At 37.6% G+C, this 16,547-nt stretch overlaps 1 protein-coding gene across 2 annotated transcripts in view; it reads right to left on the bottom strand.

Moving 5' to 3' along the window:
* The window catches only part of CDH13 (cadherin 13), a 398,606-nt gene that overhangs the window by 231,750 nt on the left and 150,309 nt on the right, over nt 1-16,547 (bottom strand). For both annotated transcript variants that reach the window (XM_072346191.1, XM_072346190.1), the window contains exon 3: nt 15,684-15,892. In XM_072346191.1, the coding sequence (XP_072202292.1) occupies nt 15,684-15,892 (209 nt within the window). The remainder of the gene's footprint in view (nt 1-15,683; nt 15,893-16,547) is intronic.

The following is a 16,547-nucleotide window of genomic DNA, read 5'->3' on the forward strand; positions in this document are numbered from 1 at the left end:
CTTGGTGAGCATTTCTCTCAATACTCAGTTGAATGCTCAAGTGTTATTAATGAAGTATTAAAACACCGAATATGAATCTGACTAGAAAACAGAGGTATCAATTTTGATCACAGCAAATACAACCTTCTCCTCAATAAACTCACATTTCTCCACCACACACTTTAAATTGCATAAAAACTTTTGCATCCCTTAAATAACAGTTAGCTTTCACCTTTCTCCTCGTCTTTCCCTGATGCACATTTCAGTCAGCTCATGCTCATCCATCCTCAGTAGTATATAGCTCCCTTCATAGCTGCATACAGTAACCTGGTTTAAGGAGCATGAGCTTATAAATCACTGTCCTTTGCCTGCCTTGAAATAAAGGCAGATATAAAAAGAAAAAGAAATAGAAAGAAAAGAATCAACATCCTGAGCTAAGATTAAAAGCTGCATTCATATTAAAGAATGGTGTCTTTTTACCATTGAAATTGAAGCTGTAGATTATTCTAAGCTGATAGAGCACTACAGTGGGCAGAGGACTTTCTCATAGTGAATGCTGCTGTAAAACAGTTTATCTACACGAAAGGAAACAAGTTTGCATAATCCATTAATGATTGGTTCGACTTTAGAGGAATTTGCTATATAAATATATCTTACCCTGGGGAACTATTTTGCCAAAATAACTCATGAAAAGCATTTGAGCAACTTAACAGTGATAATTAATAGGATTTTCAGTATCACAACAGACAATGGCATCCTCCCACGTAAATTAACTGTCTCACCAGTGAAGAGACAAACTTGGCAGATCAGAAAGCGAAAAACAAATTAACTCAGCACTTGCAAAAACGCTAAGTAGATTACATGTTTTAACTGATCATCAAAAGGTGTTTTACACTACTTTCTTCACAAACATTCGGTGGCTCAGTAATTATCGCTTCAGAAATCTTAATTAATAGTTCATCAATTGTTCAGCTGGCATTTCTAATATTCTGCTGTCACGCTGGAGTGTTTGACTAAACATAATCAAGCACCGTTATGTTGTTAAACACTTTGCTAGCAATCACACGTTGTGCTTTAAGTTTAGGTGTCAATATTAAATCATCAAGAAAGATTACCACAGGTAACTCTCTGAGACTCTCATCAGCAATGCCTTGCCAACTACAGTCCTGTAAAGACTCACAATTTACAGTGAACCTTACCTGCTTTTGTGGTCACATAATTATTTTTATTATGCTTTGTGGCAACGTTGGCTGCCAAAAGAGGTTGTCCTAAATTCCCAGTGTGACAAAAATCAATTTTCAGATGCAAATGAGGGTGCCATAGGTGACATTTTTCATACCCAATAAATTGCTTGTCTGTGGCTCTGAACTAATGGCCACATAAACAAGAGAGATTGGTGCCAAGGTATTGCATTATAATCTTAGCAAAGTTTTATGAGACTCATGCTACAGGCAGCAAAGAGAAACTATACCAAGAGAGAGGGCATGAACAATTTGAGGAAACCTGTGAGAACAGATAGAGTTCTTTATTTATTTATGAGTTGATTTTCCACGTAGAACCTACTTTAAAAAATAAACAAACAAGTCAGTGCTCTCTATGATATCTGCCTGCCACATTTAGCTCATTATTCTCCACTCTTCCTCTTCTCTATCTGTTAATTCTCTTCCCGGTTTCTCTCCTAAAAAAAAGATTGTCCAAATGGGATACGTTCCTGTTACTCAATGACGATACTGTTTCCATTTATCCTCCCTTAAGTGCAAAAGCAGAGTGAAGAGCCACTCAGGTGGCCCACAAAACTTCAGCTGAAGTGGCAGTGGAGCAGAACCAACCAACATCTCACCAACATCTCACTGAAGCTCCCCTCAGGCAGTGGGTCCGCATGAGATTCAGTTGAAGTCTGCAGTTTCAGACTATTTTCTTTACCTCCTAGATGCAAGGATCACAATGAGATCATTCCCAGAAAGGTTCAATTTTGTTTTTCTTTTCCTTTGAAGCGCTTCGATATTTATTTTAAGCAATGAAAGAATTTATATCATTTTTGTGCTATTAAATCTCTACTCACACTGCAAATACATTTAAACTTTGCAGTTCTAGAAATCCAGTGAATCCAGTCACCAGCATTACCTTTAAGAGCAGCAAAAGCTTTCTTAAGAGACCCAGTTGCCCATGTTGGGTATGGCTACAGTTCAATAACTCAAGTCAACATTTGCACAAAACACTTGCAATTTTTATAGGCTTGTCCGAAGCTTAGCTTGGATAATCACAAACTTCCTGAGTCTGAAAGTTTAGTTTGGAATTCCTGAGAGACATTTACTCATGTAGTACAAACAGAATCACGATAAAAACAGTACTTTGATGGTATGTTGGTGGTATTGTTTACAACTATCGCTTTTCAAACCTCATCAGAAGTTTTGAGTAAAGTTCAAGTCTTTAGCTTTTGAAACTTTAATCTTGAATGAATCTTTTTGTTATTTCACCTTTTTCTCATGTTAGGAAGATAAAAACAGTACTAAAAAGACAAGGAACTGAATTTTGCAGACTTATTCCATCCATCTGCTCAAATAGAATAATAATTTGGAATTCAACTTTTACAAATACCTTTTAAAAGCCTCTCATGTTTACATACTCAAATACCAACAGTATTGTTGCTGATGCTGCTTTAGTCATGAACTTTATGTTCTGTTTGGTCTGGAGTAGGAGGAAGAAAAGGGTATTTTCTTCTGCTCCTTGTCTAGCTCTATCCTTCTGAAACATAATAGCTCCCTCTAAAGACAAGAAGTCACTGCACCTTGACTTTGCCTGTCAGGATCATCAGCACAACTAGGGAGCAGAACAGGCTTCTAACACAGTGCAGACATAACTTGGAAAATACAGTTTTAAACTTTTGCTTATGCCACTTGTCTGGTTGGCCAACTATTACTAATGTATTCCTCAGAGACAACAGTTTATTTCTATTGCCAGAGCAACACCTGGCAAAGAATGCATCTGCAATTCAGGGCATCATGCCATGACCATCCCCACCCTGTTCTTACGAAAAGAGAAATTACGATGGAAAGCATGAAACACAATGTTCCCTGCCTTTTAAGGTCACCACAGAAATACATTTCACAAGATAGCTAGTATATCTAGCTTCTCTGTCAAACACCCTCCATCTCTTCATTCCTTTAGTCTAATAACCCATGCAAATGTTTAGAAAGCAAATCTTCAATTCCAAAAGTCCACTAGTGACTTAGGTGGCTGAATTTCCTGATAGGATGAAATACACTTTGAACCACTACTGATCACGCAGGAGGTGCCTACAAGCAAATTCCCAGCAAGGAGTGGATCACCTTCAAGTAAGTCCATACCTCAGAGTACCACAGTGTCTTCATCCTCTATGACCACAACAAGTACAACAGGTTTGCACACACTATAGATTAGCAGTGGTTCTGTAGAGCTTACTTTTACTCCATTTTATAGTTCTTCCAGTCTGGGAAGAACATGTAGAAAAATTTCTACTGAGAAGCAGTTCTGCAGTCCCAAGATTCTTTCCTGCAGTTCAAAGTCATTCATTTACATAATAAATAGATTAAAAAAATATAAGTCAGTATAGTCTTATGAATCCCCAATAAATGGAGAACCATTGGGCTCTGCGTTTTTTATTCCACATGGAAGTACTGAAGACAAATATACTGGGATAAAAGAATTTACACTTGTTTAAAAGTTTCTGTAAACAGATATCTGTTGTTCCTCCAGATATTCACTGCTTTGTTGATGGCTGCTATAAGAACAGATTGCTCCAATTTCTCTAGTGAACACGAGACATTCCATTAGTTAAACTGTTCATAATTGGAAGAAAACAGGTAGTAAACCTATTCCTTGTCTTATCTATGTATTTGTAGCTGGAATTCATTAACTTGTCAGTACTGATTCATTTTGAATAGGAAAGCAAGACAAAAAAAACAGCATGCAAATCAATATCAACTGTTAAGTTGTGTTCTTTAGCACAATGTCAGATAGGAAATAAAGAGAACTAAGAAACAACTTTCTTGTAGAAAAAAAATCTTAACTTTTAATACAAGAATTTCTACAGTGAATTATATAAGTTAATTGTTCCATATTAAAATATAAGGCAAAAAGAATTTGATGGAGTTGAGCATAAGGTCAAGGCAGGTAAAGATTTGTTTGAATATCCACTCTGAGCAACCTGATTTAGCTGTAGGTGTCCCTGTTCATTGCAGGAGAGTTGGACTAGATGACTTTCAAAGGTCCCTGCTAACCCAAATGATTCTATGATTTATCTGTGCCAAACAGTTTACAGTCAGCAGGTACTACACAGCAGACTGCAGGCTGCAACAAGTTCTTCAAGATTCCTGTCTGCCCTGAAACTGAGCTCATGCAACCCGACAAGTACGTGGTTTAGAATGGACTTAAATCAATAACCAAATAAGATGACCTTTATTTCAAAACAGTGAGGTCTCTGCCTGCAAATTACTCCCATTATTTTATTCCTCTGAACATCTTACTACTAAAAACATTAAAGTGCATCTCCATTTTGGACACAGAAATCGGAGGCAGAAAGGTTTAAAGGTGGAAATTGTTGATTATGTAACAATTTCCCCCCTTGTAATTCGCTTGGAAGGTCTTTGTGCAAGAGTTTTTACTGCATGTATAAACAAGATCTTATAAGCTACAGTCTTTGATGGTATTTCAGTATTGCTACAGGAAAGCCAAGGAAAATTAATACAAATACAAAATGTTTTTGCTCCCTCCTTTGACCCCCTAAACACATATGTTTATACTGGAATCCAAAGTCTTTCTATTGTGTAGAGCCAAGATTAATTTCCTTCACCTTATTTTTTTCATTTTATAGTTTTAAAGACTGAGGCTTAATCATGTCACTTATCTAATTCACAATTGTTCTGAAACACGCTTCCAATTAATAAAATGATCCTAAACACAGCCTAATGCATTAAGTGCTAATTAAGGAAAAGATACAATAATTACCAGCAGTGACAAGGAATCAAGAAAGATGCTAAATTCAAGAGAAAAAACAAACAAAATCTCCACACTATCAAAATCCACACAAAATCCTTAACTACCCCATAGCTGTGTGACACTACGAGATCCAGGAAATATAGCCTTCAAATTACGTTTCTGTTTAGCAGAAAAATATTCGAGCAATTATTTCCCTTTAATAATATTTATATTTCTTATTGTTTTTCCTATAATATGAGAAATGATCACACGCTAAAGAAAGAAGAATTGCCATTTGGAATACAGATGTTAGAACAGGTGTTACATTTATTAAACATCATAGGATTGATAAGAACCTGCCTTATAGTATTTACAGGTTTCAGATAAAAGCTGTAAGAAATTACAGCCAATATATAAAGTCTGTGATTAAAACCACCAAAATGTTTGAAACTTCTGAGATCCTTTAAAGAACTGCTTGATCAAAAAAGCATTAATTTTGCAAAGATTCAGATGAAGGCATGAATATCATTTAAAATGGCAGAATAAATTATTTTTTCTGTTTTATAGATATTCGGGATGATTGGCATAGCGTGACTACCCAATAACCATGTGCACAGTTAATATTTTATAGTATATATCAACATTATGCTAATAGCATTCTATAGAGAGGACCATACACCAAATGACCATCCCACTATCACAAGCAGTTTTCCTGGCAACTGAATGTGGAGGCATTAACAATTAACATCAAGGTCACCCTCAAATAAATTTTGATTTGGACACTTCTCATGGCAGATTTATGAGTAAATTCAAAGCTCATTAAAGTCGATGGAATGACTCTTATTGACTTAATGGGGTTTGCATTTAGTGTACAGCTTTCCACGCTTTCCTAATTACATGGTTTTGTGAATAGTCATGCCTAAAATCAACATAAAGCTTCAATTCTTACCTCACACACATATATATATACACACGTAACTTGGTCAGCAATGAGTTTAAGCATCACATGAGCCAAAACCACAGAATCAAACCTGCCTCAACTCTGACATTCAGTCTTTGAAGCTTTAACATCCTCTTTTCTTACCATCACCTTAATTCCTCATCCGAGGGTCAAAATGAAGCATGTCAGACAAGTCTGATTTCAAGGATTTTATCAGTTCAAGAGGGAAGAATGTTGGGAATGGGGGAAATAGAGCAATCCACTCAAAGATATCATAGTACAGTGCAGAGAGAAAACTCCTTTGCCCGCAGATGAAGTGAGCGAGTTACATTTCTCTCTCAGAAAGGTCAAGACCATGTCAAGGTGGCACCAATGTACCCTACAGTCAATGCACAGAGGAAGTTTTGGGTGTCTCCTAGGATAGCCTAGTACCATGCAGGATCACATCCTTTAGATCTTCATACCAAATAACAATATGCCAGCATTTGGGAATGGAAGTTTCATACAGTCATTCAGAGATCAAAAAAATGTATTCAGTCATCTTTCTTCTGGGTGATTAGAAGCTGCATATTTATACAACTATAAAGCTAGTACTCAGAGCTAGATCCATCTCTCCTTTTAAAAGATTTATAGTATCTTATCTTAAGAAGCTGCATATTCTACAGCCGTGATTCATTTTTCCCAAAGCCACACTCTAATTCTAAAGATAGAAAGGAAACAAAAGACAAAAGGATTTCAAGATAATTTCTCTTCAGTTCAAACATATTCCAAGTGATTCAGTAACTACTGAGCACCACCAACCACAAGGGTGTTTGCTGACTTGCAGATACACTAAAGCGTATCTGTTCCTGGTAGTAGTTTGAACAGCTGCTGTCTAAATGATCTTTCGTTGCTAAAACTTCAATCAAACCTTTTTTATCAGAACAGTTACTAGAAATATTTTAACAAATTTATTCTCATCACTCCCCAGCAATTTTCTTGCTTACTGTTATGCAGCAAACATTTATAGTCAGGTCCTGCTAGGAAGCTGAAGGTAAAATTCTATCAAGCCTTTCCAACCAGCATGGTTGTCTATCAGTTACGTTCAATAAAACCTTCCTTTTCCATAGCAATAAAGTACTCAGAGCAACTTCAGCAGCATTGCAAGTATTTGCAGCAACCCATCTCTTGACTGTAGCAGGACAGTTGGCCACTTCACAGAATCACAGACTGGCTTAGGTTGGAAGGGACCTTGAAGATCAACCAGCTCTAACCCACCTGCAGTGTGCTGTATGTCAACCAGTAGATCGGGATGCTCACCAACCTGGCTTGAATGCCTAAAGGGATGGGCATCATCAGCTTCTCTGGGGAAATGGTACTTTCACTGTCTTCTTTCATTATTCCCCGTATATTCTCCCTCAGTAAGAGGAGGAGACATACATGTAACAAAGAAAACTATTTTTTTCTAAGACGGATCGACCGCTTAATGCAAACGTTATTCAGCTTGATTTGGTGGTGAAGTAAGTGAGAAGCTGAATGATTAATAACTCCAAGATGACTCTAAACATTAACAGATATGTTTATTATATAGGGATAACACACTGCATTAAACATTAAATCTGTCATTCTTATACTGAATTATTTTAGGAATCTGAGAAAACAAACTATAAAATAAGACACAAAGGATTATTCTTCAAACCAACAGAATTATAAGGATCAACAAATAGGGAATTTTGGGTCCAAAAGGAGACATCTGTCCTTGCACTGGCAGAATAAATTAATGGGGGGAGGACAAGTGTAAATTTTTATCCCATGATGCTCCATTAATTGCTTAAGATGTGTGCAGAGATAGGTGTCACTACAATAAATGTAATAAATGTTCCATCACATTTGTGAAAATCAGCATGGAACTGTTGGAGCAATCATTAGGGACGATTATGAATGTCTACCATGGAGAGAAATTCCTAAGATCATCTTCACATGTGAATAATTTCTCTTATTATGGCTCGCTTTCAAATCCACCATTTCTGTGAGCTGCAAGAAAAGATTATAATGGGAGAACAACACCCATATTTTGCATCTCCGACACATAAATGAACCTTGAATTTAGATATGAACGCAGCTTTGGTTGATTTTCACTCAATTGCCTCCATTCCTTAATAAATCTGAGGTATCACTGGCGAAACCAGGAAGGCTGTCAAACATTGACTTAAATCCTGTGTGATGAACAAAAGAACATGGAAGAAATGGAGAAGTTCTCTTGCGTACCAGAAGTCTCACAGGTTCTTCTGGCTTCTGTAACACTTTTATTCCTTATGAATTTGAGGACATTAGGAGTAATGTCCATGTCTGTATGACATGGAAATCACCATTTTCAGAAACTTCTTATTTTAAAAACCAGCTCTGTTCCTATCCGGATGTGAACAGTACAACTGTCTACACAAGTATCTCTGCACATGTAAACAAATACCTCATTATTATTTGCTTTTTTTTCTGATGTGTGTATTCTCACATGCACACACATTCTTTCTCTGTGTACTCAGTGGTTACCCTTTAAGGATCTACAAAAAGAAAGCCATTTTATGAATGCAAGATATTACGTATCCTATGAGACATTTACTTATTCTTTATGATCTTGCTTAATGTTTTACTAAATCATGTTTAGCCTGTTGCCTTCCCTCTTATATGCTCATTTACTACAATGAATTTTAAATTTAAACCTTTTCTAAATGCTTCCTTTAAATGTTCCCGCATCCATAGTACAATCCTCCCACTATTTCATCAATAATTTTGAGAGATTAACACACAGTATAAGTGCAGTTTCTCCACATCATCAAAATACTTTCAAGCTACAGTTCTGAGTCAAGCATGGGGAAAAAAAGAAAAAACCCAATGTGAGTGCATGGTGATTTATCACCCTTCCACAAAATGTAGTGGATTATCATTTTTAATGGATGGAGGACAGTTAGCATCATAAAAAACTGATAATTTCATTCAAAAGGCCTTCACACAACTCATCTACCATTCAAGCTTTCAGAAAAATGTTCTAGCGGTAAGAAGTAGAGGGGTTCCTCTTGGTATGCAGTGCTGGGGTGAATTTTAATTCACCTAGAAGACTTAAGTAACTTTCAAACAATCTCACTGTGAGATTTATGGGTGTTTAGCCATTAAGTCTTACAGATGGAGGATAAGATCCAAGTGTGTTTTAAAAGAAAATAGAATAAAAATTGGTTGCTTTCCAGAGCTCCATTTGGTTCTGAGCTTCCACAAAAGCCTTGTATTTACGCCAGATGCACAGCAAGCAATAGTAAAACAAACCTGTGGATGGTACCTGTTACTGCAGACAGAACAGAAATCTAAATGCAATTCAATGCTGACGTGACTAATCATCTTAAGTGGTGAATTTTTTAATTGAAAAGTGCTCATTTAGAATATTTTTTGCTTGATATTCTTCACAAGCAATTTGGACTCATTAACAAAGATTGCAGTTGGTTCAAAAAAACACCATCACATTTCACCTTGGATTCTCTATTAGACCTATTCTATACTTGTCTTAGCTGTGTTTACTACTGGAAAGCACAAAGTTCTTTTTCCAGGATAAATACTTCCCGAGTCTGTGTAGAATCTGAATGTAGATTACTCAAAGACAAAAGCACTGAACACTCACAGAAGCTAACACCTTCTTGTTTCACAGTCAATTATTCATGGTTCCAGTCTATAAGTCCATTTTTCTCTCCTTAAATAACCAAGTACATCTCATTTACATGCTGAAGCTGTGCGCTGAGGGAAAGGGAAGGAAAGCTAGCCTACACATTTGATCCAAGCATTTATGCACATGATGAATAAACTTACAAGACACACTTTGGCCAAACAGGGAACATTACATTAATGAAAACCACCAGTGGCTCGTGGTCCTTACAGTTTTTACTCTGGTATTCAACACAATATGTAATTGTTGCTATGGCAACTGCCACAACTCTTGGCACCAAGATAATTCTCAGATAAATGGATCTTTGTCAGAGTGAACTCCAAAGCCAGCATATATGAAAACTGCATTTCTTTGGTGGTGGGAATTTGCAGAGTTAAGTTGGACGGATAAATTCAGTGCAGGCCTGAGGGAAGGCGCCAGCCTAGCAATAGAAACAAGGCTCTGCTGTAGAGCTGAGAAAAGGGGGAGCGTGGCTGCATGTGAAAAACCATAACCCTGTGCACTACAGCATAGCATTTGGAGGGTCAGTCTGCTGTACTCCAGGGAAGAGGTACAGGAATCACATCTGTATAGGACTGCCAGGCAGAAATCCTGCTTTGTGGGTTTGACCTAAAGCCTGCTGGATTCTGATTACTTCAGGGGGTTCCTGATCAGAGTGAAGGATAAAAAGAGAAATTAAGTGACTGGAATTTTTACAGAAAATAGTTCATTTCAGTGGCTGAGGAGGTTTACTATAATAAAGGAGTTCTGTAGTTTCCAAACAGCAAGTGGAGGCTTTTAGTAAAAATACAGCAAAAAGAAAAGGCGGCTAAGTGTTACTACAGAATGACCCATTGATGAGAACAAGATCTTGCTTTCATTGACATGAATTAAGATGTATTCTGAGAAACCTGCGCTGTAGCACTGCATCCTTCCACTGATGATTAAAGTGAGGAAGAGTCATTTACCAAAATTTCATCAATCCACCGGTGTTATACTCTGAAGTCACTTTCAGCTCAGATTTTAATGCACAAAGTCCAAGTCACTAAGTGTTTGCAGTGTTATAAAGAGTGAAAGTAACAGAGAGTTGTTCATTTCACAACTAATAGGGGAAGATTATCATGTTAAGTTTTCTGGCAAATGAGCATAAAAGCAAAAAGAGACATTTAAACATTGTTTCTTTGTTTGCTCTTTAAGAAAACTCAAGTTTATCTGCCTAAGGGAAACCAACATGCCCAAAGGGGAAGCATCTCCACAGATTCTCTGGAAGTAATTCTATTCTACATGCTGTTTTGATCAGCGTAATAATTCATAGGTATGTCATATACTGATATACCTCTGTGACTTACTTTATTTTGTGCCTTAAAATGAAAAGCAGAACACGGCATTTTATTTATGCAATGCATTACTTTTTGTAGCAACTGCTATATGCAAATCTAATAACACAAAACTCTTCTAGACTTTTTGTCAATATCTCATCTGCGATTCCATCTTCATGCTTTTGCACAGTCATTTTCAGCCTATTTGGAACTCTATTCTAAACTGGAAAAATGTTAGCATACATTAATTGGAACAATTGCTCGCTATATCAGAGAGGTTGATTCTTGATCTTACTTTCCAAATGAATTATTGAACTGCCAGATTACAAAACTCAACCACTCACTTCCTTGTGCATGTATTTTTTCTGCAAGAGAATCATAATAAGATTATTGATCCTTTCTCATCTGTTCCAAGGCAGAAAGCTATGCATGTAGGATTTAAGGCTCTGGGCGCTTTTTATCTCATATCAATAAAATTTGCAATCTCTGTACTTCAAGGATAAAACAGAGAAGTAAGGCATAAATAAGAAACACTAACATTTAAATCCAAGGAGTTTAGTTTCATTATACCTGTTTGATACTTTAGGAAATAGAGGCACAGGCATTGAAGCAGTGACTTAGAAGAAGAAGGAATTCAGGCCTGCAAAGCAGCAGGGCAAGCTCCACACCAGGCTGCATTTCCCATCCTCTCTATAATAAACTGAGGAAATGATGTTGGGAAAACAATATTTTGGGAGAAGGAAATGCACAAGCAGCCTATCCAACCAGCCCCTTGCTGTTACAAAGTGGACTGGACAGAGTAGCAGGACTCCAGCAACCTCATTTCCTTCGATGTGAGCTACTGCTGGAGACAATTTTAAACTTTGCTCATCTACAACACGCTGTCTCAGGGAGCACTCCTCCCTCTTATCTCTTCTTTTCCTTTTCCATCTAGTGCCTGAAAAGTGTCCTAAGGGTCTGACGGTTTCTAATTTAATCATTTCATCCTTCTGTATGGAAGACTGCTGAGCACCGTACAGTGAAGTTACTACCAGCCTGGAATTTCTGAATACCTGCCTGTCCTCTTATCTGCTTTGGTGCCAGACTCTTGATATCTAACTCCCCTCACACCACGTCTGTGATGCTGTAACAAATAAAACGTTCCAAATAATTCTCTTTGCTGTGGAAAATTAAAGGCTGCATTTGCCACCACACACAAACACACACAAAGCCAATCTGTAGCAAAAAACTGTTTCCTAAAGATTTCTCTTAGCAAAAAGTCTACTAGGAGTTTAGTTATTAAAACCAGCATTAGGTTATAAAGCAGGAGCAGGACTAAGAAATACCCATTTTATTTAGCCTTGGAGGACACAATTCAATTCCCTGCTAGATGCATTCTTCAACACACCATTTTTTAATGGGCCTCTAAAAACAGTTTGGCTATACTTCCTGTCCTTCACAAAAGCAGATTTTTAAAGTAAACAAATAAATGCTTTCACTAATGTCCGGTCAAATGCGCAGATGTGATGAAATTTCCCTCTACCAGTCCTTTAAAACAAAGCAGGCACTTGATGAGGCATAATTTTGAATTATTGCCACTCATCAGTTCTGTCAGTTTGTTCCCTACTAGGCTTCCATGAGTGATTTATTTTTCCATTAGAGATCCCTAGCAGTTCTATGAATTATTCAGAATGAGCCTAAAGTTCATTTTTGGGACTCCTGGGTGAATCAAAACATTTCCACATATATTTAATATCTCAAGCAGTCAAGTCCTGACCATGTGAAAGATAATTAAGCAAACATGAAGCAAAGTAGAGCATAAGCACAGACATATGACTCATCAGCGCTGCCCTAAGCTGAAAGTGGACTTCATCCCTTCCACTGTCACACAGCACTCTGACTACCCATGGCTACATGTACATGCACTTAACTACAAAGACAACACCATCCTATAATGCTACACCCTCCATGTGCCCATTGCAACTCTTCTGCGTACTTATATCCCACATTTGACAGAAATCTAATGTAGAGACCTCTGGCTTTTCTGTCACTAATTGTACAACATTCTGTGTGCAGAGAGCAACAGCCAAGTTGGCTGATGATGCTGAGGAATCATCCATCTCCTCATATAGCAGCCACGGCCATCCTACAATGGAAAGCTGCAGGCTCTGCAGAGCTCGTATGTCTCTGGCAGACAAGTAAGGAAATACGACCTTTAGACTCAAAAAGCAGAATTATACCGCAAGTGGTACTCTAACAGCCACTGACTCTATTAGGGCCTTGGAGGTACTTAATCACTTATGACTGATCAGTGAGGCCATCTTCCCACATCTTCAGCAGGAAATAATCATATACCTCAACCAATCGAATACCAAAAGCTTTCCGCTCATTTTAAGCTTTAAATAATTCTGATATTCATCTCAAGTACATTTGGTAGTAATCACCCTCAGACTCAGTCTGCCTGTCAGCGCATTGGAGATCACTGTTGCCAGTCATTTACAAACATGCTGGAAATCTACTATCAGAAACATTAACAGTGGAATTTCACAGATGTAGGTCGCATGCTTTCAAGTAAAGAAATGGTGGTAGTTGCTGGCGATGGAGAAATATATACTAACTCCTTAATAACTTGCCCAGAGAGATTGTGGATGCCCCTTCCCTGGAGGTGTATACTGGAGGGGCTCTGGGCAGCCTGGTCTAGCTTTACATATGTAGGCTGGTGGCCCTGCATGTGGCAAGGGGGTTGGAGCTTGATGACCCTTGAGGTTCCTTCCAACCCAAGCCATTCTATGATTCTATGATTATCCCTTAATTAAACAGGGTTCTTCAAGTACTGAATGCTGAGCAACACTCTGGTGTGTGACCATCATAACCCTACAAAATCATGCTGAAATATTAGGGCTCCATATGAGCACTTCTTAACCAAGGCTCCTTGCCTTAACAGATGGAGCCGTTTTGCTGTTTCCATGCTTACAAATTCATCCCGTAAAAGTAGAGGATTCAGTTCAAACTTATCAGAAAAATCACATCAGATAGGATGCTGTAATCTTTATATCCTTCTGACGTATGAGCAAAGACAAGGCTGTCTGTTCTGTTTGAAACAGGCAAGTAAATATTTTTAGCAACCATTACAACTGTGAAAAACTACAGAATACAAGCTGAGGTCAAGTAGGACAGCCAGCCTCAAGACATTTATTTAGTCTTGAAGAAGGGTTGATCCTCATTACATGGATTCCCCAGTTCACGGTAATTCATCATCTAAATCCCAAAGGTGCTGCACACACCAAGGATCAACATACCAAAAGAACAATGTTTTAGTTATGAGCTGAATTTCAAAATTACTGAAACTGGTGAATACAGGTAGAGAAAATGTTATGAGATTGCTCTGCGTAGCCACTGGCAAAGAGCAGAATATGTCAGGTCCAGACTGGTCTTCTCTCTCTGAAGCAACACAGGCTGGTTGTAACAAAACGTAGGAGTGGGGCCAAGTTAGGTTTGGCTTCTGAATGCAGATAGTCTGATGATAAGTTTCAACACTAGTTATTAATATTCATTGAACATTTTGAGAAAAGACTGTCCAGAACCTTTATAGGATATAAAGAGTAAAGACCACTAGTAAAGCTTTCAAAACCTAGAGTTAAATTAAAACCATTATCACATTCTTGTGAATGCACCAAAAGGAACGTCTTGCTAGTTTGAGACCAAGTACAGCTAAGTGTCCAGGTCATCTGAGTGTACATTTTATACTCTGAGTTTGATGGTGCTTGGTCCTAAATCCACAGCTCTGACACATAAGAGTCTCTCAAGTATGACTTTGTTAAAATTGAACTTTCTGAAGATACGGCATATTAAAATAAAATTAAATTCCCTTTAAGTGTTCTGATCAGCTCTCTGCACAGTTACACATTCTGATACCTTTCCCCTGCTGGCAATCTACATTCACATCTCGTGCTGCTAAAAGTGCAGATCAAAACCTTCCCTCAGCCACAGATTTCCAGAAGTTTGTTCAACCTTTCCCTTAAATTCTTTTTAATGAAAAACTTAACTTACACAAAGCTATTGTTAAAAACACAACGAAAACTTTTGACAGCTAGAAGACCAAATGCCAAAATAAAGCAACAGACAAGTGATTCTAATCATGGCTTCTTTATGAAATGCTTGCTTTCACTGCCAACTTTTAAATGAAATCTGGAAAGGGGTAGATCCTGGCTCCATCCATTCTGGTCACTCAGGGGCTTTGCATACATCTGAGCTCCCCTGGGTTGGCCCTGCCTTCCCACCAGGTGCTCAATCACTGCTTCAAGATGCAACTTAGCATTTCTGCTACAGTAGAACAAACTCAACAGTGCAGATAGACATACTGACAGAGAGAAAATATGGATTGGAATCTGCATGCAGAAGTTGATGTAGTATAACATATAATGGCATCAGATAAGCAGACCTGTATGAAAATTTAACTTCCACAACATAGAATTAATTTCCAAGTCCTTAAGACTTGCAACAAATATGAAGTAGTAAATTCCAAATTAAATATTTTGAGTATGACTTTTCCATTTGCAGTTATCTCCAAACTGGTTATCTGATCTAAGTACGTCAGAAGAACTTGCCAATTTTGCTATTTAGGCTCTCTCATTTAGTATTTATACCTGAAGATGTAATGCATCTTTCAAGATCTGGAAAAACTGTTCTCTATTATGTTAAACTAAGTGCTAAATTGTTACAGCAAGATGTGGATGGAATTTTGATCTCTCTGCTAACAGATTCAAACTGCCTGTAGTCCTAGATGGTACATGTAAATACCCAGCAGTATCTTCTTCCTTCTAGTCTCTTGTATTTATCTTACCTTTAATGCACCGTGCTTCTCATTAGCTCCAACAATCAAAATTTCTGCCATATCCTCAGCATGCTCAGATCGTGCATGGACAAACAAAGCTCTGCCAGCTTCTGATACATTCTTCAGTGCAACTAAAGACCCGTCGTGTTCCACCTTAAAGTCTGGGTTAGAAACTTCGAAGTTCAATCTGTTATTCCCCTTGCAGTCATCAAACACCACTGGGAAAACAAAAAAAGAAGAAATAAAAAGATGAGAAAACGTAACTTTAAGTATCCACTTTGGAACATAGACTTCAAAGGTTTTTATGTTATTGGCTTATGTACAGATCTCATGGAGAAAAGGTTCCAATCTAAAGGAATACCTTCAAACATTACATTTGCATGGCTATAATATTTCATAGACAGTCTTATGAATGTGCAGTTTCAGAAGGATAAGGAGATTTTAGCCATACTAACCTGGAGTGGGAGGAGATAAACTACACATTTCAGACATGAATATTTTCTGATCACTCAAGCACAAAACATGCACCTAATCCTACAAACTGGACAACAGCAATAGAGGCCTTGCTGTTCTCCTCATTCACTGTAACTGGTGAGATATAAAGGCTCTTCTGCTGCCCAAGTAGCTTCAGGTATCCAACATATTTTTCTCTACTTTTGCTGTTGGCTGTTTGCAAAATATTCAGTTTCACATTCTACTGCAAAAGTGTTACATAATTAAAACACATATATATAGTATTTCTTATTATTCTTATTAAGCACCTGTAGAATGATCCATGAGCTGCACTACCAATATACCCGAGAAGAACTCTTATTTAAAAAACAGCTTTCAAAAACCCTGTTTCATTTTACATGAAGTAATTAAAATATTTAT

Source organism: Excalfactoria chinensis, chromosome 11, assembly GCF_039878825.1.
Source record: "Excalfactoria chinensis isolate bCotChi1 chromosome 11, bCotChi1.hap2, whole genome shotgun sequence".
Classification (NCBI taxonomy): domain Eukaryota; kingdom Metazoa; phylum Chordata; class Aves; order Galliformes; family Phasianidae; genus Excalfactoria; species Excalfactoria chinensis.